General features: G+C 36.1%; 1 protein-coding gene and 2 long non-coding RNA genes across 3 annotated transcripts; 1 reads left to right on the plus strand and 2 right to left on the minus strand.

The window, feature by feature from the left end:
* Positions 1 to 1,275: 1,275 nt before the first annotated feature.
* LOC127168500 (E3 ISG15--protein ligase HERC5-like) lies at positions 1,276 to 10,579 on the minus strand. The gene is made up of 24 exons (XM_051115426.1): positions 10,301 to 10,579; positions 10,018 to 10,132; positions 9,870 to 9,946; positions 9,543 to 9,764; positions 9,319 to 9,410; positions 9,023 to 9,153; positions 8,781 to 8,908; positions 8,628 to 8,698; positions 8,424 to 8,548; positions 7,717 to 7,776; positions 7,528 to 7,633; positions 7,252 to 7,441; positions 6,976 to 7,139; positions 6,021 to 6,095; positions 4,460 to 4,540; positions 4,294 to 4,377; positions 4,102 to 4,206; positions 3,435 to 3,578; positions 2,710 to 2,876; positions 2,441 to 2,501; positions 2,248 to 2,318; positions 1,992 to 2,175; positions 1,794 to 1,896; positions 1,276 to 1,593 (listed from the first exon to the last, which is right to left on the minus strand). The coding sequence occupies exons 1-24, from the start codon at positions 10,512 to 10,514 to the stop codon at positions 1,382 to 1,384; spliced, it is 2,982 nt and encodes a 993-aa protein (XP_050971383.1). The 5' UTR covers positions 10,515 to 10,579; the 3' UTR covers positions 1,276 to 1,381.
* A 1,978-nt stretch (positions 10,580 to 12,557) lies between these two features.
* LOC127168343 (uncharacterized) lies at positions 12,558 to 16,621 on the minus strand. The gene is made up of 5 exons (XR_007828099.1): positions 16,353 to 16,621; positions 16,131 to 16,211; positions 15,642 to 15,698; positions 15,179 to 15,343; positions 12,558 to 12,873 (listed from the first exon to the last, which is right to left on the minus strand). It is a non-coding gene; the product is annotated as an uncharacterized LOC127168343 (long non-coding RNA).
* Positions 16,622 to 16,707: 86 nt separating this feature from the next.
* On the plus strand, positions 16,708 to 23,515 carry LOC127169362 (uncharacterized). The gene is made up of 3 exons (XR_007828231.1): positions 16,708 to 16,992; positions 22,033 to 22,167; positions 22,958 to 23,515. It is a non-coding gene; the product is annotated as an uncharacterized LOC127169362 (long non-coding RNA).
* The last annotated feature ends 347 nt before the right edge of the window (positions 23,516 to 23,862 follow it).

The following is a 23,862-nucleotide window of genomic DNA, read 5'->3' on the forward strand; positions in this document are numbered from 1 at the left end:
GATTCTTAATACTGTGTAGTTACCTGAATGAATTTTTGTTTAGTGATAGTTGTTCATGAGTCCTTTGTTTGTCCTGAACAGTTAAACTGCCCACTGTTCTTCAGAAAAATATTTCAGGTCCCACAAATTCTTTGGTTTTTCAGCATTTTTGTGTATTTGAACCCTTTCCAACAATGACTGCATGGTTTTGAGATCCATCTTTTCACACTGAGGGCAACTGAGGGACTCATATGCAACCATTACAAAAGGTTCAAACGCTCACTGATGCTTCAGAAAGAAAAAATAATGCATTAAGAGATGGGGGTGAAACTTTTTGAATTTAAAGATCAGGGTAAATTGGACTTATTTTGTATTCTGGGTAACATGTAAGCATCTTCTGAAGCTTCTGAAGGGCAGTATTAAATGAAAAAAAAGATATTTAGGCAAAATAAGGAAATGTTCGTTCTTCATTCTGTTCAAAAGTTTTCACCCCCCAGCTCCTAATGCATTGCTTTTCCTTCTGGAGCATCATTGAGCATTTGAACCTTCTGTAATAGTTGCATATGAGTCCCTCAGTTGTTTTCAGTGTGAAAAGAAAGGGTTCAAATACACGTGCTGAAAAATCAAAGAATTTGTGAGGCTATGAAGGACTTCTGAAGAATAGCAGGCAGTTTAACTGTTCAGGACAAACAAGGGACTCATGAACAATTATCACTAAACAAAAAACAGCTGTGGATCATTCTAGTATTAAGAATCAAGTGTGTGTGTAAACTTTTGAACAGGGTCATTTTTAAAAATTCAAGTATCATTTTTTATTAAATGTCTTTTATGTGAAATATCTTAGTCAGGTAAGTACTAAATAAAAAATAGCATGCATTTTGTATGATCCCTCTTATTTTGGTAAAATAATTAACATTTTGCAGATTCTGCAAGGTGTGTGTAAACTTTTGACTTCAAATGTATAGGGAAGATCCGCAGGGCTAGTTGTCACACATTAAAATTAAACAAGTTCTACAATGATTTTCAGTGGGGTTGACCATATAAATGTTTTACCCAGATTTTAGGAGTATTTGAAATGCCTAATTAAACAAGGTGATTATCTGAACGCGATTTCACCAAGAGACATTTTCACAGGTCGATGCCCAGGGAGTGAATGGAGTGAAAGGAACTGTTAATAAAATACAATATTTTAATTTTAAGACACATTTATTTTTAATCAAACACATCAAAGAAATTACAGCATTTTAAAACACTGCTGAAGTATGTTACAACAAAGTTGTTTCAACCATCCTCACTCTCCATTATGTATTTATAAACAGAAAAGTCCTTTTTACTGCCAGGGAATATCAAGTATCAAGGTTAGACCTCTGACCACAGATGAGCTCATAATATAGCATCTGCCTCATTCTTCCCAGAACCCCCTCTTGTGGTTGATGGCTTCAATTAGTTTAGCCTTGAGAGTTTCCTTGTTCTGATAAACAGGAAGGCAAAACAGAGCATAGCAGGTGAGGGCCTGTGGTAGATGGTCCTGAGTAAACTTAAACAGGGGTCTCACTCTCATCTTCACCGCACTCATACCCTGAATGGGCACTCTCTCGAACCCTGTCAAGAACACTTAAGAAAGGAAATGGGAAGAGATTTATTGGACAGAACTTTAAATGTGTTTCAGCATACAAAGTCAGTACCTCAAAATCATAGGACAGCTAGAGTGGATGGAAAATGAAAAAAATAAGTTTCATTTCCTAAATTAGATCTTTTTTCTAGACACTAGACACAATCACGGCGCTATTCAGTATAATCACTAGTGAACTTACACAGAAAGGCCGCCTTCTCCTTTGGTGTCAGTTCATCAAACACCTCCCAAAATGAAATGATGGTTGGATGCTCTGCATAAAACGATCCTTCATATGTGGTATTCTGTTGATTGAAACACATATGTAGTTAGTATTTAATTGTTCACAATGTGAAGAACATATGACATTTCTGTTTGAGGTATACGGGCTAGCATGGACCTCTTTGAGTATGTCCCAGTCATATTCCTCATTGCCCACCAGCACTCCTCTCAGCTCCTCCGGTTCAAACATCTCCACTATGCATTTGTCGCAGGCTTTGAAGAAGCCTCTCTTGAATTCTTCAAACACTTCCTCCACTGATTTATTCAGGATAAAATCCACATACTTGTCCACAAATTCTGTTCTGTAGCAGAAATAAACATATTTTAACATTATGAAATGTTATAAATACCATCCTCTTTAGGAAAAAACTGACCTGTTATAATTGGTGACCATTTTTCCTGGCTCAGCTGGATCGAGTTCAATTTCTGAATGATCCCATGTGACCTTATGCAGAAAGATAAAAAGTTGAGAAATTGTGTAATTTTTCAAAGTAATTATAAAATGTACTTTGCAATAACCTTATTATCCATGAAACATGAGATAAAATGAGAACCAAACAAACTAACCGTGAAGTTCATGTCCATTTCCTCAACATCATCGCTGTAGTCCAGGATGTACTGCAAACTCCTACGAACATCATGTTTCAGATTCATTAAACACTCATAATTCTGCCAATTAGCCATTCTAGCTTGCATTGGTCTTAAAAGAAAGACACTTTCTTTTTTTTATGAAATTAGAAATTTCTTTCTTAGAAATTATGGATGGTAACACATGAAAGTAACACTGATATGTTACAGTTTTGTGATCATTATTCAAAAGAATTATTAGTACTCACTTGCCAAGAACCGGACTAAACTCGATCAAGTCTTCTAGAGATGGTTTGACATTGAGAAGTTTCTTGAACAAGGCTAAAGGAAAAGGCAGATGCACTACACTGTAGTTGTTTAAGGCCAAGCCACACAGAATCCCAAACAGGAAGTACTTCTCCTTGTCCACGCTGAGCTGGTGTGGAATAATAAGTGGTTAAGGACAAAATGAAAATTCAGAAAACTGTAAAAACCATGTATATCACATTAAAATAGGCCTGACTTAACAAAACTTTATTATTACAGGACCAGTCAAAAGTTTTTAAACAGTAAGATATTACTGCATTTATTTGATCCATACAGCAAAAGCTGTATTATTGTGAAATATTTTTACTATTTAAAAGAACTGCTTTCAATTTGAATATATGTTAAAATGTATTTTATTCCTGTGATCAAAGCTGAATTTTCAGAACAATTTCTGAACAATCATGTGACTGGAGTAATGATGCTAAAAATTCAGCTTTAAAATCACAGGAATGAATAAATTTTTTGAAATGTATTCAAATAGAACGCAGTTATTTTGAATAGTAAAAATATTTCAAAATATGCTTTTGCTGTACTTCGGATCAAATAAATGCAGGCTTGCTGAGCAGATGAGACTTCTTTAAAAATCATTACAAAACTTACTGTTCAAAAACTTTTGACTGGTAGTGTATCAGCATAATGATCTAATTTAAAAAGTCCTCTGCCTTACCTTTGTGGGGAACCAGCCCATAGTGTTGTTGTCATTGTACATGAGCAGCTGAGACTCAGGTGCACAAAGCTCTTTGAACACATTGATAAAGAAGTCTTTCTTGTTGACATCTGTTCTTTTGCTCACATCCTCCGTGTAAAGCACCTTAAATAAGCAAGGGTATTTATTCATACTGCAGCTTATGAATCTGTTTGTCTGTTACTTTCATGGTCTAGTAAAAAAATTAATTCAGTACTTGATGTTTTTGAATCAAAACTTCACATAACTTCAGTGTAAAGCCAGGCTCACACTACAGGATTTTTAGCGCGATTTTGCCCCGATTTTCCCCTTCCGAGAATCGGAACAAAAATCTTGTTGAGCACCTCGATTGGTCCTGATGTTTGGCACGGATTATCTGGTAATGTGAGACATTCACAGATAGAATCTTGCACCTCCCAGTCTGCTCTCACACAAATCGGGGCCGCCCCGATCATATCAAACATATGAGTGTGTCTTGCGGCACGATTTTCAAAAATTGTAGTGTGTGCATGTTTACGATTTCAGGGAAAACAGTCTGCAAAGATTCTGCTTATGTGTCGCTGCAACCAGATTTCATAATTGGTTAGGATTTTAAAAATCCTGTAGTGTGATCCAGGCTTAAGTGAATTCAGAGAATTTGTCGCCTTACCAGCAGCCAGTTTCTTCTGAGATCTTCTGAGGGATCGGCTGTTGTCAGCTGATGATAGCAATCCTCCAGCAACGCTGTGCGTCTCAGAGTCAGTTCAAAACTGCCCTGTAACAATAGCATTTATGAATTCTGTGAGCGCAAAGAACATGGACACAAAGTAATTTTCAGGACAATTTCAGATTGCTGAATTACCTCCCATTCTCTGTCTTTCAAAAACCTACATTTGGCCTCCAGGTTAAACATGTGCGGATATGATTTCAGATTGTTTAAAGCTCTCTGTAACAGAAGAATATATTTTTTAATCTATTTTATCTAAAATGTGCATATATATATGCAGCCAAACATCTTTGGTACTTACTTCATAGTAGAGTATAAATCTTATACATGAACAAATATCAGTCAACCAGATATCCTTCAGATCTTCCTTAGTGGCATGCAGCTGTTATTGTAGGGAAAACAAATCTCTGGTATTTTATCTTTCTTCAGACATTTTCATTGTGAGCTTCAACTGAACAATCAATATAGCAGACCAGTATTACTCACCCTCATGTTGTTCCAAATCCATAAGACCTTTGTTTGTCTTCGGAACACAAATTCAGATATTTCTTATGAAATCCAAGAGCTTTTTGACCCTGCATTGACAGCAAGGGTCCTACCATGTTCGAGGTCCAGAAAGGTACCAAAAATCGGTGGTTGCCAACTTTGAAGTTCAGCTTGGAGTGAGATTTTTTTTTTTTTTTTTTGTGGGGGGGGGGTCTCGATTTCATGTATATACTGTACATATAAGGGGATAAAAATGCAGCTGAATGTCTTTTTTAGCACCATTTTAAACTTGGTTTAAATTCAGTATTTGCTTGCATTCATTGTGTGTACTTCTACAAGTATCATTAAAAAAGGATGTAAGTTATTAACTTTATAAGTTTCACATTTAAAAATATAGTAAGCAGGTATGACCTGCAATATTCCAGATACATGTCTATTTAGTAAAGAGCCATACAGGTACCTAGTGGGTAAACCATCGCATTACAAATTAAAATTATTTTTTCTGACCACAAAATGACTAATTTGCCTCTTTGCATTGGAATTTAAAACCCTCTATTTAAACTCAAATACTATACTAATTTTAATATAAGTAACATATATTAAGCCATTAATGGACCATAATTATTGGACAAACAGTATTTAGTACTAAACGACCTCCTTAAAATATTAAATGAATATTACTGAACTAAAATATAGAACATTTATTTAACATTTATTTAAAATAGTTACACTGGATGGTCACAGTATAAGTAAGCAATACCTGAGGGTTAAATACAAGAAAACCACATTAACCCTTACGAAAATTAACCATGGTTTTAATATAGTAAAAGTGTAGTAACCATGTTTTTTGGCACATTGATTACCATTTGTGTAACCATAGTTTTTCTACAAATACCATGGTTAAACTATAGTTAGTGTAGCAAGACTATGGTTAATTTGTGGTTTCCATGGTTTACTATAGTAACCATGGTTTTTTGGTTTTATTAAAACCATGTTTAATTTTCATAAGGGTTGCCTCTCCATCACTCTCCAGAATAAAATTACACTGTAAATGTCATCGATGTAAAAATCAATGCATAATATGCTGTAATGTTTACCAAAAATTGCTGCAAATACCTGTATAGTAAAGCTGTCGTCTATATCCTACTTAAACACATTCAAATAAACTGTCAACGCTGGTTTGTTTTGAGAGCTTCGTGAATCACGTGACCACGAGGAGGGTCAGAAAGCTCTCGGATTTCATCAAAAATATCTTAATTTGTGTTCCGAAGATAAACGGGTTTGGAATGACGTGAAGGTGAGTAATTAATGACAGAATTTTTATTTTTGGGATCACTTTAACCACTAGTAAGAATTTCACGATTTTTTGTTCTTACTATGAGTAGTAGATCATTGATCTCATGGATGATGAAATCACTCTTTGTGATGTTTCTGTTGGCATTGCAGCAGGCCTTCACAATAGAAATATATAAAATTACAAGAAATAATAAAGTTCGATGTCTTTTTACATGGTACGTACAGTAGACAGCATTAAAGGGTTACTCCACCCCAAAATGAACATTTTGTCATTAATCACTTACCCCCATGTTGTTCCAAACTCGTAAAGGTTTGTTCGTCTTTGGAACACACAATTTAAGATATTTTGGATGAAAAATATCTGTCCCATTGACTGACAGGTAAATACCAAGACCCAGAAAAGTATGAAAGACATTGTCAAAATAGTTCATCTGCCATCAGATGCGCTACGGATACGCTGTTTTCGTTAGAATCAGAGCGCTTTGATTTGAACGAAAACAGTGTATTCGCCAGAAAACAGCATACGCTGTTTGCGTACAGGGGATGTTATCCAAAATGGAGCTATTGTGATGCAGATGAGACGAATTGTTGAATAAAGTTATTAATAAATACATAAAGTTATTAATTTTATATTCTTTGCATACAAAAAGTATTCTTGTCGCTTCATAACATTGAGATTGAACCACTGATGGCAGATGGACTATTTTGACGATGCCTTTCATACTTTTGGGGTCTTGACAGTGGTATTTACCTGGCAGTCAATGGGACAGTCAAAATCCTCCCGGTTTTCCAAAATATCTTATATTGTGTTCCGAAAACGAACGAAGCTTTTACGAGTTTGGAACGACATGGGGGTAAGTAAATAATGACATTTTAATTTTAGGGTGGAGTAACCCTTTAAATAAAATGACATGTTTATTAAATGTTTGGTTTTAGCTTAGTTTTAGTATTCTAAAGTTAATGCAGTTTTCATACCCGGTTTTCTCTCTTTTTAAAATTTGTCTTATATAATGATATAATGTATAACAAAGGCACCTTATAGATCCTATGAAGGATCTGCACAAATTTGTGCAAGCGTTTTGGTTTGTCCCATTTTATACCTCCATAGGCAATATGGTCAAGTAACATAGCGGATTCTTTTTGAAATAAGTCCACCAAGCTTTTGAGACGGTCATCAGGGAGTTTGGAACAGTACGTCTCTGAGAATATAACATAACATAAAATACTTAAACAAAGCAGTATAAAATAATACACTTTTGACAAAAAATATGTCAACAAATACAAAGGCTAAAGAAGGTCTTCCAGCTTTACCTAAAACCTTGTGAGCATCAGAATTCAGCTGAAGGATTTTGGAGGCCAGAGCTTCAGTGAGTTTAGTTCTTTGTTTTTCCTGGAGAAATCTGATGAGCTCAGGCAGGAGAAGATAAACTCGCAGCGATTCCACACCGGTTGGATTTGGATTCAGAGATGGGAGCAGTTTGTCTTGAACCACCTTCACTACCTAAGGTACAAAAAAAAAAAAAAAATCTTAATCTTTTTGTTAAAAATGTAATGAATATTTCTTATAAAAGTAGGATTCGCCATTACCTCTGCCATCACACTTTTATTCTCTGATAACTTTGCAAAGGATGCTTTAACCAGATCAAAATCCAACCCACAATGATCCTCAGAAGTCTGATAGTGGTCATCACAACTACAAAAACAGACATGTACATTAAAATCTATGTAGGAACTTGTTTTAGGCACAAAAAGGAGAAGTGACTACCTATGAGCTACCTTGTTTTGAGAAAACTTCCATTCAGAGAGGCAGTGGAGGAAAATACTGCGTTTATTTCCCTGTAAACGACAAAATCATTTTCAATCATCCTTTTAGAATCTATTCATATTCATTACTGTGTCCACAGTTTATTACCTCAAATTTCATGCTTATTATTTTAAAAAGACATTTATAAAAAACATTTATTTTCCCCCTGGACCACAAAACCAGTTCTAGGGGGAAAATGTTTAAAAATATATATAATAAAATAAAAAAGATAAATAATCTTGCCACTGACGCATGCATGGTTTGTCAGGATGGGACAATATTTGGCCTAGATACAACTATTTGAAAATCTGGAATCTGAGGCTGCAAAAAAAATCTAAATATTGAGAAAATTGCCTTTAAAGTTGTCCAAATAAAGTACTTAGCAATGCATATAACTAGTCAAAAATTAAGTTTTGATGTTTTTACGGTAGGAAATTTACAAAATATTTTCATGGAACATGATCTTTACTTAATATCCTAATGATTTTTGGCATTAAAGAATTTTGTCGACAACAGTGTATTGTTGGCTTGCTGTAAACATATACCGGTGCAATTTATGACTGGTTTTGTAGTCCAGGATCACATTTCAAAATTGGTATGGACATTTACAAAAACTTAAACAACAGCATGAAAATTAATGTTAGAATGGAAGCATTGTGTATAAAAATGAGTCACTCACTTCTTAATGGCGTTCCAGGAATTTGTATCACTTTTGGACACCCAGAAGTCAATCATTTTGTCATTTAATGTCAAAATCTCTCTGCTTGGATTGGATTTGGGCTGTTGTAACTCATTCCCAAGTTCCTACAAAAGACTAAGAAATAAGTACTCTGTGCACTAATAGTTAAATTCTCAAACTGCTTGTGAATAAAAAATGTCTTACTTTGAAAAATAAGGCAAAGGAATGATTCTTCCCAGCAATGATTTTCTCAATCGCATATTCATGATTACATTCTGTGTGCAACAAATATTTCATTTAGTTGAGAACATCAACAAAACAACAAAATAGCCTATTGCTTAAAGATGATTTAATTACCAGTTGGCAGATCCACAGGAAAAGGCACAGACTGCTTGATCATTTCTCCGTTTCCCAGCTGCCCTTGTATCCCACATCCAAATGAGTAGATCCGCTTGGATGATGCGACTGATACGAGTGTGTGATGTCTTTGAAAGAAAGAATCAAATGCATAATTGCTGAGCTGAACTCATACATCAAAGGAAATTAGTACTACTGCTCTGAAATGCTGATTGCTAATAAAGTTAATGAACAGTCTTTACCTCCCACATGTGACCTGTGACACTTTAGATCCCCACAGTTCAGCAACCACACGCGGATGATGTTCATCTTTAAATGAGTTGTGCCCAAGCTGACCAGAACCTCCTGATCCGAATGTGAACACTGTGCCGCCCTAATGACAAAACCATGAGATCACCATCTATTTCAGATATTAGACTGCCTTGCAAAACAATGGACAGTCTTATATATATTTTATATTTCCTATAGCTTGATATATAGCATTTTATAATCTGAAAAATATAATATAATAATAATAAATCAAAAAATGATATGCTACCTTTGATAAAGTAGCAGTGTGTTCCCCTCCACATGAGATCGACACAGTTTTCTTTTGGTTCAGACTATTTACAACCGTTGGGAGGTCTCTGTCTGTGGTGGAAAAGCAATATCATCATATTCATGCTTTGATATAATTTTGACACAGTAATAAACAAATTTAGTACATTTACATGTACTTTCATACTGTTACTGATTTAGCTTTTACATGATGAAACAAAAGACCTGTAGTGTCTCCGAGGCCCAGCTGTCCAGCAGAGTTCTTTCCCCACCCAAACACGACTCCAGAGAGAGACAACACAAAGCTGTGGTCTCCTCCAGCGCTGATCTGAGCCACTGGGATCCCACTCAGACTCTCAACATGTTGAGGAGACGGAGAGCCGGGATGATCTTTCTTCAATCCCATCTGACCGTGAGAGTTCTCACCCCACACGAACAACTGACCGTCTGAAAGAGAAACAGCTCTGAATATCTACACTCAAATGTCATTCTGTTCGTAACAATTATAAGATGTCAAAAGATGAAAGCAATAGATAGAATAGTTGTTAATACTGTTAGTTAGTGCCATTGAATGATGGTCTCCACATGTGATCTGAATCACCTGCCTGTAATCCAGACCTTTGAGAGGCCTACAGAAACAAGACAATCTATCAGATATAATTTGTTATTATCATTTATACTGTTATGTCTATAAACATACTTGCACACAGTAGATTTGTCCATAATGAGAACTTTTCCTGAATCAGAAAGAAGAACCGCACCAGCTCCTCCACAGGCAATCTGTCTGATTCTGTCATTCTTTAGCTGTAGTTGCTCTGCAGTACATTAAATATTTTCATCAGTTCAACTTCTGTTCAGACTATAGACATAAAAATAGACATAATTTCAAATTTAGCTCATTTACACGTTAATTCCATGAACTAGTATACCTCAGTATAGCTCAATTTTATGAATGAAATAAAATATAATTTAGAGCATCATACTTAGTTTTCCATCATGATCACTGTCTCCACTGTGCAATCTCATGATCGAGACCTTCCCATCGCGGATGAATCCAACAAAACCCTGTCCAGCTGACATGTCCTGAACTGCTGTTTTCGGACACACGGATCGTATACCAGAATTGCCATGTTTGACATTGTCTGGCTTTACCAGCCCGAACCCCTCTCTGACCTGCGCTCCCCAATAACACAACATGATCACAGCTGATGGATAGAAACTGCAGACTCCAGCAGCGTCTCTCTTCTTCCTGGACAGGAGAACACGCTGTAGTGAACTAAATCGAAAGTGAGTTATAAAACTGCCGGGGTCACACGAAACGAAAGTATCAGTGATTAAAACCCCACAATGAGTCAAAAAATGAATGTAGGTTACTTCAAAAATTGCTGTGTTATTTTTTCCAACCATGGGTTGTTGCATAGGGGCATTTCTGTTGCATCGGTGCAGTTTATTTAATCTAGAAAATCGATTTGTGCTGTAAATCACTGTATGTAAAGCAAAATACGCTATGCGAGTCACCTAAACGGGTATGTATGTATTGCATTAAAAATATATTATTCGTAAAGATACTTTGGATGTTAAAATGTGTTCTCAGAACTGTGCACTGTCTATTTATGGAAAGTTGTGGAGTCATTCATATGCAGCATCTCGCGGTTATGAGTGAAAGGAGGGGCGGCGGTCGGGTTCGCAGTTCCCCCGCCGAACACAAGCCCAGCTCCGGCAGGAGAACCAGCACCGTTACGGTGTAAACAGGATAACAGAGACCGACTGATTCAACTTGAATTACTTTTAGATGTTTGTTACTAATAAAACGTTTGCTAAACGTGTTTAAATGTAGGTAATATTGTATGTTAAACGCTATAAAATATTAGGCCACAGTCATTTGTGACCCTGGACCACAAAACCAGTCATAAGGCCCTGGTGAAAAAAACAGCTTATGCTGGTAGGTATGTTTTGATGCTGGGATGCTGGTTAGGTAGGTTTTGATGCTGGTTTAAGCTGGTCCTTTGCTGGTTCATCCTGGTCCTTGACCAGCAACATGACCAGCAAAAACCAGCAAAGGACCATTTTAAACCAGCTAAGGACCAGCATAAACCAGCAAAGGACCAGCTTAAACCAGCATCAAATCTACCTAACCAGCATTCCAGCATCAAAACATACCTACCAGCATATGCTGGTTTTTTCACCAGGGGGGTCAGCTTTTGAAATTGAGATTTATATTATATTATTTACATCATGAATAAATAAGCTTTTCATTGATGTATGGTTTGTTAGGATAGGACAATATTTGACTGAGATACAACTATTTGAAAATCTATAGTTTCTAAACCTCTATAGTTATAGGGTGCAAAAAAAGTTTAAAGTTGTCCAAATGAAGTTCTTCGCAATGCACATTACTAATCAAAAACTACCTTAATGGAACATGATCTTTACTTAATATTATAATGATTTTTGGCATTAAATGAAAATCGATCATTTTGACCCATACAATGTATTGTTGGCTATTGCTACAAATATGCCAGAGCGATTTATGACTGGTTTTGTGGTTCAGGGTCACATTTGTGATACACTTGTAGGCTAATATGTAGGCCTAAATCTGTAAGTGAGGTCATATGTCTTCCTTATTTCTATGGAGTGAATTATTTTTATATTTATATATTTGTATTGTATAATGAAGTCATAACAATGACTGAGAGGAGAGAGAGGGATAGCAAGGGGAACATTTTTTCCTCAGTGAAAACACCTGTATGTCTCCTGTCACTAAATAATTACTAGCTATAAGGTTGATGAGAGTGAATAATGCGTCATTCTGTCAAGTATGATTAATATTCCCATCTGTACCTGAGTGAACAGCATTTACTAGCTGTACAACTATGCAGAAATCCTGTGGATCAAGCCCAGGCCCATAGGAATAGAAATATGCATTCATAAATGTACATATCTATAATGCCATACTCACACTGTAAAAAATTTCCTGTAGAAATTAGTAGTAAATTTACTTACAGTAACAATATTGTATTTATATTTACAGTACCATTTAACTTGCTGTAAATGTGTTTACAGTATTATACTGCACTTGTACAGTTTTTACTGTATTTTTACTGTATTTTACTTGCAAAATATACAGTAATTTTATGTCTTTTCTCCAGTTATATATTGCAATACAAGAAAAAAAATAAAAATAAGCAATGACAACTGTGTAACTTTTAATGTTTTTAATTTTTCAAATGTTGCAAGTAACATTACAATTTTCAGATTCATTTAAGACTCAAACAAAACAGTATTACAAACTATTATATATATTACAGCACATACCATTTTAACTATTATAGCTAGAAAAATTCTTAACATTTATCCTAAGCACAACATACTATGATAACAGTGAACAGCAATGACAGTGAAGCTTCAAATAAAACTCAAACTTGTTATACAAGAAACATTTTTCAAGAATGTATACATAAATATTTGTAAAAAATGTGTATCTTCCCACTTCGTTTGCTGATCTGGAATTTTGCAGAGCACTTGAGGTGTGTCAAGATTTATCCTCACAATGAACCTTCAAAAAAAAAAAAAAAAAATCATTAGATTCATATTTCATTCTCTTTTGTAAAAACTTTTTAGAGCATTAGTTCAGCCAAAATGAAAATGTTGTCATCATTTACTATGTTGTTACAAACCCATAAAAATCTAGTTTGTTTTCGTAACACATGAAAATTTATATTCTCACTTCATTTTTGTCTATCCAGGCAACCAAAGTCTTTCAGCTTCAAAAAGTGCATAAAGACATTGTAAAAATAATCCATACGATTTGGTTTTTGACACACTCTACATATTTGGATGATCAATGTTTGCATGTGAATAAAAGCCCACGGATTAATCATATGGATTAATTCCATTTCTTTACGCACTTTTTGAACTGGAATATTTTGGTTGTGTGTACTTTCAGTGGACAGACAAAAATACTGTTATGAATTCATTAGAAGAACAAACAGAATAGTACACCAGTTAATTTTATTTAACTCAAATTGTCAGTTATCATTACTGCATGCCAAGAAGACAACACCCAAAAATTGTAATTCTCTCAGTATTTACTCACCCTCGTCATCCCAAATATACTTTCTTCTGTGAAACACAATTAGAGATTTTTAGAAAAAAAAAAAAAAAAGTAATCTGAAGCAAAATGATAGGTTTGTTTGAGAAATGTTTAAATATTTTTTAAAAATTAATATTATAAACCACTGCTTCCAGGCAAGTGTCCTACATGTGTTTGTTTGATGTAAATGTCAGCATGTTGTGAAGCATCAAATTTGAGGGACCTATCCACTTGCATTTTATGGACTCACATAGATGGATTATTTTTCTAAAAATCTCTGTTCGTGTTCCACAGAAGAATGAAAGTCATGTACATCCGGGATGGCATGAGGGTGAGTAAGTGGTGAGAGAATTTAGCATTTTTGAGTGAGCAATATTGATGGGCAAATTAAGCCTGTTGAAGGACTAAGACTTTCCTCTGACTGTTTCGGGAAAAGATTCAAAGCTTTGAGTGTGTTGTAAAAACAGCTCTATCTGTTGGTTAGTAAAAAATAAAGCAGCCAATGAAAGAAGCTCTGTCGTAAGCAGCATCACCACACATTCCATAGATCGATTCATGTTACGTGCACATGATGAAATAATCTGTATTCATTGTATGATTGGGTATATAAAAATGTAATTAAATAGGTTTAAATGTAAATGTACTTGTAAGATCTGAGAGTTCGAACAGAAAGAAAGTAAGGCTTTGTATGTCATTTGTCATGTGATTTCTACGTTAAAAGCACAAGCCTTGAATCGAGGCTTCATCTGGCGCACCTATTTACTCTCAACACAAGCTCCAATGCTTGGTTTAAATCTCACATCACTAGTGAACAATCCCTTAAAAAAAGGGATAGACCACCGAAAAATGAAAATTCTTCTTATTTTTTACTCACCCTCATGTCGTTTTAAACCTGTATACACTTTTGTCTACTGTGGAACACAAAAGATATTTCGAAAAATGTTGGTGACCAGTGTTGGTGTTTCAGATCCTGTTGACTTTCATTATATGGACAAAAAACACAATAAAAGTCAATGGGAACTGAAACTGTTCGGTCACCAGCATTCTTCTAAATATCTTTTTGTGTTAAACAAGAAACAAGTGCATACAGGTTTGGAACGACATGAGGGTGAGTAAATGATGACAATTTTCATTTTTGGGTGGATTATTCCTTTAAGGGACTGTTTACTCAAAAATGCAAATTCTCTTATAACTTATCCTCATGCAATCCCAGATGTACATGGCTTTCATTTTTCTTTTTCCCTTTAATGCTTACTTAATATTGCAGCATACTGAGGTTCTACACAGACAGCACTTTCTGCCGTATGACACCGTTCAGGGCAGAACTGGGCAAGGTCTATCCTGGAGGGTCGGTGTCCCTGCAGAGTTTATCTCTAACCGTGATAAAACTCACCAGTTTGTAGCTTTCTAGTAAACCTGAAGACGCTGATTAGCTTGTTCAGGTGAGTTTTATCAGGGTTGGAGCTAAACTCCGCAGGGACACAGGCCCTCCAGGACCGAGTCTGCCCAGTTCTGCCCTAAACGGTGTTGTATGACAGAGAGCACTGTCAGTTGCGGCACTCATTATCCTCTAAACGGGGTGACTTAAATTAATTTTCTTTCCACCAGGACCGAGTTTGCCCAGGTCTGGTTTAGAGGATAATGAGTGCCGCAACTGATGTCGCTTTCTGTCATTTAAAATGCCATAAATAACATAGTTTGACAGTTTTTAAATAAAAAAAACTTTAATGCTTACTTAATATTTCAGCATACTGCAAGATGTACTTACCTCTAAATAAACAACAAAGTAGTGGCTTCCACTTAGTACTTGATGTTAAGCACATAAATGAAGAGAACAGCAAATGCAGAGGACATATCTGGTAGGTCAGTCACAGGAAAGAAGACTTTGCTTTCAGCAGTATCCATTTTTTTTTGCTGTGTAGAATTGAATCTCCTAAAAAAAAGTCAATTAATTAATTTATTGTGTTCATGTTTTTATAGTGATATTTGTGACTTTACAAAAAAAGTTTTCGCATTTGATTATGGTGTCAGTAAACGTAGATGTAGATGTTGGGGCCTTTCTCATTAGTTCAAAAGGATTATTCACCCAAAATGACAATTCTATCATCATTTACTTACCCTTGTTATTCAAAATGTATTTGAGAAGATTCTAGGTAGAAAGTTAGGTATAGAGAGCCATGAATAAAATGTGTCCCTTTAACATCGCTAAATCATGTACTAAAAGATCTTACCAAGCATGATCAGAGTAGTGAAAGCCTGGTCTTTGCATCTGCTGCAGTTGTTGTGACCTACACACACACACACACACACACACACACACGTTTGTTTTTGTGAATTATGGGGACTTTCCATAGACTTCTATAGATTTTATACTGATCAAACAATATTGTCTATCCCCTAACCCAACCCTAACCCTAAACCTTGCCCTCACAGAAAACATGTTTGCATCGTTTCACTTTCAGATAAAAATCACTTACTATTTTTAATCATTGTTTAACATTGTGATGACCGCAGACCGGTCCCCACAATGTCAAAAATTTCAGGTTTTACTATCCTTGTGGGGACATTTGGTCCCCACAATGTAGCAAAAACAAGTACACACACACACACACACACACACACACACACACACACACACGCACACACACACGCACACAGTTTTTCTAAGTGTCAGTTTTAGAACTTATCAGTTGTCAATTACACAAATGAAAAAAACTTACACTGGCTAAAAGGAACAGCAAATCCTCTGCTTCTTTTAAAGTGGCCCATCAACAACAGGACAGTTACATCAGTATTCACATCTGGCACAGCAGCAGAAAGCTCAGTAACATTAATATCTACACAGATTTCTTAAAATCACATTTATGCTGTGTGCTGAAAATGATGACTTGACTCTAAAATACTTTTTACAGTTACTAACTGAACATTATTTTTTTTCTTACCATCTCGAATGTACCATCTTAGATATTCAGTGTTCACAAAGGCTGAAGCTTCGAAAAGACTCGTTTCTCCCAAGGGGTACAACTCCGACCGGAAACTAACAATGAAATGAATTGTTCTAGCTATTAGACTGTGTTTTATAACGTCTACACCTACCCCAACCATAAACGTAGCCCTTACTATAATAATAATAAAAAAAAAAAAAAGTATTATTGATCTACAGTGTGACAAAAATAACGTTAGATTTATGTGCGCATGCCCAGTAGCAGCTAACGAGCTCACGCGGTGACGTATCGATCTGCTATTGGTCACACGGTTTCACGTGATACGAATTGAAAGGTCACAGTTCATGAAACTTTAAATGTGCAATGCAGCGAAACGCCAAACTTTTGCACACGTTTTCTTTTCTGAACGAAAGTCAATGGGACGAAAAGTGGTATCGACTGGGAGAATCTCCTCTCCACCGCACGCTACACGATGATTATAAAGAAGAGAAGAAATACGCCCGAATCAACGCTGCAAATGAGCGATTAAGCGATGCGGCTACTGCCATGAGCACACGAAGCCATGTGCGATGAGTGTCTACTAGAGGCAACTCACGGATTCGATGGAAGAAGAAGAGTCCGCCGCTCCTGTGTTGTGGTGAGTGAGAAAATGTAACGTTAAACAACAACCGCAACAAAAGTAGTAACGTTAGTAGTGATAACCTCAATTAAATTGCTGCATGACCAAATACCGACCAAATACGTAACACTGTTTGACAATTTTCAAATAAAAAAAAAACTAGTATGATGCAAAATAAAAAAATAAATTTGAATAACACCATTTATGGGATAAAGAGCGCCGGTACTGGCGGCACTTTTTATCGTTTAAAATGCCGTAAATAACGCCATTTGACAATTTTCAAATAAAGAAACTAGTTAAATGCAAAATAATAATAAAAAAAAGTGTAAGTTACATGTTTAGGGGATAATGAGTGCCGCAACTGATGTCGCTTTCTGTCGTTTAAAATGCCATAAATAACACCATTTGACAATTTTCAAATAAAGAACTAGTAAAATGCAAAATAAAAAAAATTATTTAAGTTGTGCCGTTTAGGGGATAATGAGTGCCGCAACTGACAGCGTTCTCTGTCGTACAACACCGTTTAGGGCAGAACGGGGCAAGCTCTATCCTGGAAGGCCGGTGTCCCTGCAGAGTTTAACTCCAACCCTGATAAAACTCACCAGTTTGTAGCTTTCTAGTAAACCTGAAGACACTGATTAGCTTGTTCAGGTGAGTTTTATCAGGGTTGGCGCTAAACTCTGCAGGGACACCGGCCCTCCAGGATAGAGTTTGCCCCGTTCTGCCCTAAACAGTGTTGTACAACAGAGAGCGCTGTCAGTTGCAGCACTCATTATCCCCTAAACGGCATAACTTAAATGAATTTTTGATAATGAGTGCCGCAACTGATGTCGCTTTCTGTCATTTAAAATGCTGCAAATAATGCCGTTTGACAATTTTCAAATAAGGAATCTAAAATAAAAAAAATAAATGGAAGTTACGCCATTTAGGGGATAATGAGTGCTGCAACTGACGTTGCTTTCTGTCGTTTAAAATGCTGTAAATAACGCAGTTTGACAATTTTTAAATAAAACTAGTAAAATGCAAAATAAAAAAAAATTAACTTAAGTTGCACCGTTTAGGGGATAATGAGTGCTGCAACTGACTGCGCTCTCTGTGGTACAACACCGTTTAGGGCAGAACTGGGCAAGTTCTATCCTGGAGGGTCGGTGTCCCTGCAGAGTTTGACTCCAACCCTGATAAAACTCACCAGTTTGTAGCTTTCTAGTAAACCTGAAGACACTGATTAGCTTGTTCAGGTGAGTTTTATCAGGGTTGGAGTTAAACTCTGCAGGGACACCAACCCTCCATGATAGAGCTTGCCCAGTGCTGCCCTAAACAGTGTTGTACGACAGAGAGCGCTTTCAGTTGCAGCACTCATTATCCTCTAAACGGCGTAACTTAAATTAATTTTCGATAATGAGTGCTGCAACTGACGTCGCTTTCTGTCATTTAAAATGCCGCAAATAACACAGTTTGACAATTTTCAAATAAGGAATCTAGTAAAATGCAAAATAAAAAAATAAATGGAAGTTACACCATTTAGGGGATAATGAGTGCTGCAACTGACTGCGCTCTCTGTCATTTAACAATGGATTTGGGCAGAACGGGCAAGTTCTATCCTGGAGGGTTGTGTCCCTGCAGAGTTTAACTCCAACCCTGATAAAACTCACCTGTTTAACTTTCTAGTAAACCTGAAGACACTGATTAGCTTGTTCAGGTGAAGTTTTATCAGGGTTGGAGCTAAACTCTGCAGGGACACCGGCAGGTGAGTTTTATCAGGGTTGGTTGTACGCTAAACTTGCAGGGACACCCTAAACGGCCCTAAACACTAGTAAAATGCAAAAGAAAAAAAAAACAATTTAAGTTATGCCATTTAGGGCTGGCCTAAACGGAGAGTGGAGGGACAGTGTCCCTGCAGAGTTTAGCTTCAACCCTGAATAAACTCACCTGAACAAGCTAATCAGTGTCTTCAGGTTTACTAAGTAAACAAACAGGTGAGTTTTATCAGGGTTGGGGCTAAAAGTAAGGGACAAATTTTGAATAGTTGCCCAGGTCTATTTAGGGATAATGAGTGCCACAACTGACGTCACTTTCTGTCATTTAAAATGCCGTAAATAACGCAGTTTGACAATTTTTAAATAAGGTATCTAGTAAAATGCAAAAAAATAAAACAATAATCAGTGTAAGTTACGCCGTTTAGGGGGTAATGAGTGCCAAACTGATGTCGCTTTCTGTTGTTAAAAAATGCCGTAAATAATAACGCAGTTTGACAATTTTTAAATTGACAAAATGAAAAAAAAATTTAAAAAAAACTAGTAAAATGCAAAAGAAAAAAAAATAAATTTTAAGTTACGCCATTTAGGGCAGGCCTGGGCAGACTCGGTCCTGGAGGGCCAGTGTCCCTGCAGAGTTTAGTTCCAACCCTGATTAAACTCACCTGAACAAGCTAATCAGTGTCTTCAGGTTTACTAGAAAGCTACAAACAGGTGAGTTTTATCAGGGTTGGAGCTAAACTCTGCAGGGACACCGGCCCTCCAGGACCGAGTTTGCCCAGGTCTGGTTTAGGGGATAATGAGTGCAGCAACTGACAGCGCTTTCTTACGTTTGACAATAAATTGACATTAAATAACGCCGTTTGACAATTTTCAAATAATAAAACTAGTAAAATGCAAAATAAAAAAAAAAAATAATAAAGTTAATTTACGCCATTTAGGGGATAATGAGCGCCACAACTAATGTCGTTTTCTGCCATTTAAAGCACCGTAAATAATGCCGTTTGACAATTTTCAAAACAGAAAACTAGTAATATGCAAAATGAATAAACTAATTTAAATTAAATTATGCCTTTTTGACAATTTTGAAATAAAAAAAAAATCTAGTCATATGGAAAATAAATTAAAAAAATTTTTGGGATTTGCGTCTGTAGTCAATTTCTCATGGGATTGCTGTCTTGGATGGTGGTGGTGGTGGATAACGTTGGGTGGTGAGTGCTGTCCCATCACACCATATCTATGGGAATGAGCCAAGGCATCAGGTGGTGTGACTGTCTCACTCGCCCAATGTTCACCTGAAGCACTCTTACCATAGCGAGACGCTGCTCTAAATTCTCGCACTGTCAGTGAGAGATCAGTAGTGAGGCATCGCTCGGTGGGTGACGGATGGTGTCAAAGACAGCTTCTAGTGAGATTGTTGACTACAAAAGTAATTTTGTAGTTTAAGGGATAAGAGCCGCAAATGACGGCGTTTTCTGCAGTTTAAAACACTGTAAATAACACAGGTTAACAATTTTCAAATAAACAAACTAGTTAAATGCAAAATAAAAAAAAAAAATAATAATAATGTAAGTTACGCCGTTTAGGGGATAATGAGTGCTGCAACTGGCGTCACTTTCTGTCGTTTAAAATGCCGTAAATAATGCTGTTTGACAGTTTAAAAAAAAAAAAAAAAAAAAAAAAACTAGTGAAATGCAAAAGAAAAAAATAAATAAATTTAAGTTACGCCGTTTAGGGCAGGCATGGGCAGACTCGGTCCTGGAGGGCCAGTGTCCCTGCAGAGTTTAGTTCCAACCCTAATTAAACTCACCTGAACAAGCTAATCAGTGTCTTCAGGTTTACTAGAAAGCTACAAACTGGTGAGTTTTATCAGGGTTGGCGCTAAACTCAGCAGGGACACCGACCCTCCAGGACCGAGTTTGCCCAGGTCTGGTTTAGGGGATAATGAGTGCAGCAACTGACAGCGCTTTCTTACGTTTGACAATAAATTGACATTTAAATAACACCGCTTGACAATTTTCAAATAATAAAACTAGTAAAATGCAAAATAAAAAAAAATAATTAATAAAGTTAATTTACGCCATTTAGGGGATAATGAGCGCCATAACTAATGTCGTTTAAAGCACCGTAAATAATGCCGTTTGACAATTTTCAAAACAGAAAACTAGTAATATGCAAAATGAATAAACTAATTTAAATTAAATTATGCCTTTTTGACAATTTTAAAATAAATAATCTAGTCGTGTGGAAAATAAATTTTTTTTTTGATGGATTTGCGTCTGTAGTCAATTTCTCATGGGATTGCTGTCTTGGATGGTGGTGGTGGATAACGTTGGGTGGTGAGTGCTGTCCCATCACACCATATCTATGGGAATGAGCCAAGGCATCAGGTGGTGTGACTGTCTCACTCGCCCAATGTTCACCTGAAGCACTCTTACCATAGCGAGACGCTGCTCTAAATTCTCGCACTGTCAGTGAGAGATCAGTAGTGAGGCATCGCTCGGTGGGTGACGGATGGTGTCAAAGACAGCTTCTAGTGAGATTGTTGACTACAAAAGTAATTTTGTAGTTTAAGGGATAATAAGCGCCGCAAATGATGGCGTTTTCTGCAGTTTAAAACACCTTAAATAACACTGGTTAAGAATTTTTAAATAAAGAAACTAGTTAAATGCAAAATAAAAAAAAAAAAACATTTAAGTTACGCCGTTTAGGGGATAATGAGTGCTGCAACTGGCGTCACTTTCTGTTGATTAAAAGGCCATAAATAATGCCGTTTGACAGTTTAAAAAAAAAAAAAAAAAAATGGAAAATAAAAAAAAAAAATAAATTTTAAGTTACGCCGTTTAGGGCAGGCCTGGGCAGACTCGGTCCTGGAGGGCCAGTGTCCCTGCAGAGTTTAGTTCCAACCCTGATTAAACTCACCTGAACAAGCTAATCAGTGTCTTCAGGTTTACTAGAAAGTTACAAACAGGTGAGTTTTATCAGGGTTGGCGCTAAACTCTGCAGGGACACCGGCCCTCCAGGACCGAGTTTGCCCAGGTCTGGTTTAAGGGATAATGAGTGCAGCAACTGACGGTGTTTTCTGCAGTTAAAAACACCGTAAATAATGCTGTTTGACAATTTTCAAGTGATGAAACTAAAATAAAATGCAAAATAACAAAAAAATATTTTAAATTGCGCTGTTTAGGGGATAATGTGTGTAAGGGCCCACTCCACAAACATGCAACTTTTCACTTTACAAGATGTTAAATGATAGAGTGGAGTCGTGTAAATTACTTACGGATTATTTTGATGTTTTTATTAGCTGTTTGAACTCTCAATCTGGTGGCACCCATTCACTGCAGAGGATCCATTGGAGGGCAAGTGATATAATGCTAAATTTCTACAAATCTGTTGTGTTGAAGAGACAAGCTCATCTACAATCTGGACAGATTGCAAGGTGAGTAAATTTTCATTTTTTTTATATCAATCAGCTATAATCACATTCAAATACACAGGCCAAATTTGGAACGCCTGTCATTCATGAAGTCCTACACGTTGGCCGGATGTTTATTGAATGGCAAATTCAATTATGCTGTCAGCTTCCATGAAGGATGTAGAGAATCTTGGCCCACTTTTACACATTTTACCACCCATTCCACAGAATACTGTAGATTTTAAATTGGCATGCTTTATATATGATGCAAGATCACAAACTAATTTTGCAAATAGTTGCATACATTTGCATGAGAAAAATCTGTAGTGGAAAGGGATTGTGGACTCTAAAAGCTTCGAAATACTTCAAAAATTCAGAAATATAAAAAAACAACAACAACCAAATAACACAATCTAAATTTATGACTTCAATGACACTTTTTGTCTAATAAAATAATAAATTAATTATATATGTCTATATAATATATATTATAATATAATATAATATAACATAATATAATATATAAAGTTCACATAGCCAGTGATTCAGGAACAAGTGATTGCGATTTGTATAAACTGTCACATGACACTCTGTCTCTCAGTCTGTATACTTACACAATCAGTGGTCAACAGACCAGTCTTATTACCAGCACTGACATCACTCAATATGCAGGGGAAGATGTGGCACAAAAGTGTTGTTGTAGGCTCTGTGAATGTTCATTCCTCTAAAAACAACCTCCAATATTGCCCCCTATTGGACAGATCTGCCCTGTGAAACTCTGGCTAATAAGTTTTATGTTCGTTTCATCCCTCAGAGAGTGTTGGGAGCACAGATGAGCTCTCCGCATACACAGGAAACGGACTGGGCGCGTATGCACGTGATGACATCATGACACCCGCACGTCACACAACGAAACTTTAGTGATGACTTGAATCCATTTTATGGAGCTCAAAATAATTAATTTAGACCAAGTTGCTTTTTGAGCATTCATCTCCAATGGGTCTTTATTTTGGACTGTTTCCGTTGGTTCTCTGACACTCTGGCACTGTATTCCACTGATTCAGTGTTCTGCTTTGATGCCTTACATACTGATGTATTTTTGTCTGTATTGAACCGTATTTAAAATGGAGCTGAGTTATTGTAAAGTTTAGGTAATAAAAGTGTCCTATTATTAATGTTTCTGAAGAACTGATCTAAAGATGAATGGATTTAATGTTAAAGCATGCAGAAATCAGATTCAGAGATTCAGAGCCCTTATAAAGCTTGACTGTAGGCTGATATGATTTTTTTTTTTTTTTTGTAAAATATCATTTGCTTGCTGATGATTCATATATAATTGCACTAGCCTAAGATCAGTTTTCTTCTACCTTGCTATGCGATGTCTTTTTAAGTGATTTGTTTTGTAATAAAATCTCTGAATTGCATTGTGAGTGTTTCATGAGATGTTCAAATGGGTTTTAAAGGTAATTATTGCTGGAAATTAATCAGTATCCACCTTATTTTTACAGAAATATCTCAGGATGCCATAAAATACATTTAATTCCAACACTATTTGTGACCCTGGACCACAAAAGGGTCAATTTTTTTTAAACTGACATTTATACGTCCTTATATATATACATTTTTATACATCTTTATACATAAATAAGCTTTCCATTGATGTATGGTTTGTTAGGATAGCACAATATTTGGCTGAGATATAACTATTTGAAAATCTGA

The sequence above is a fragment of the Labeo rohita genome, chromosome 1 (genome assembly GCF_022985175.1).
Source record: "Labeo rohita strain BAU-BD-2019 chromosome 1, IGBB_LRoh.1.0, whole genome shotgun sequence".
NCBI classification, from domain to species: Eukaryota; Metazoa; Chordata; class Actinopteri; order Cypriniformes; family Cyprinidae; genus Labeo; species Labeo rohita.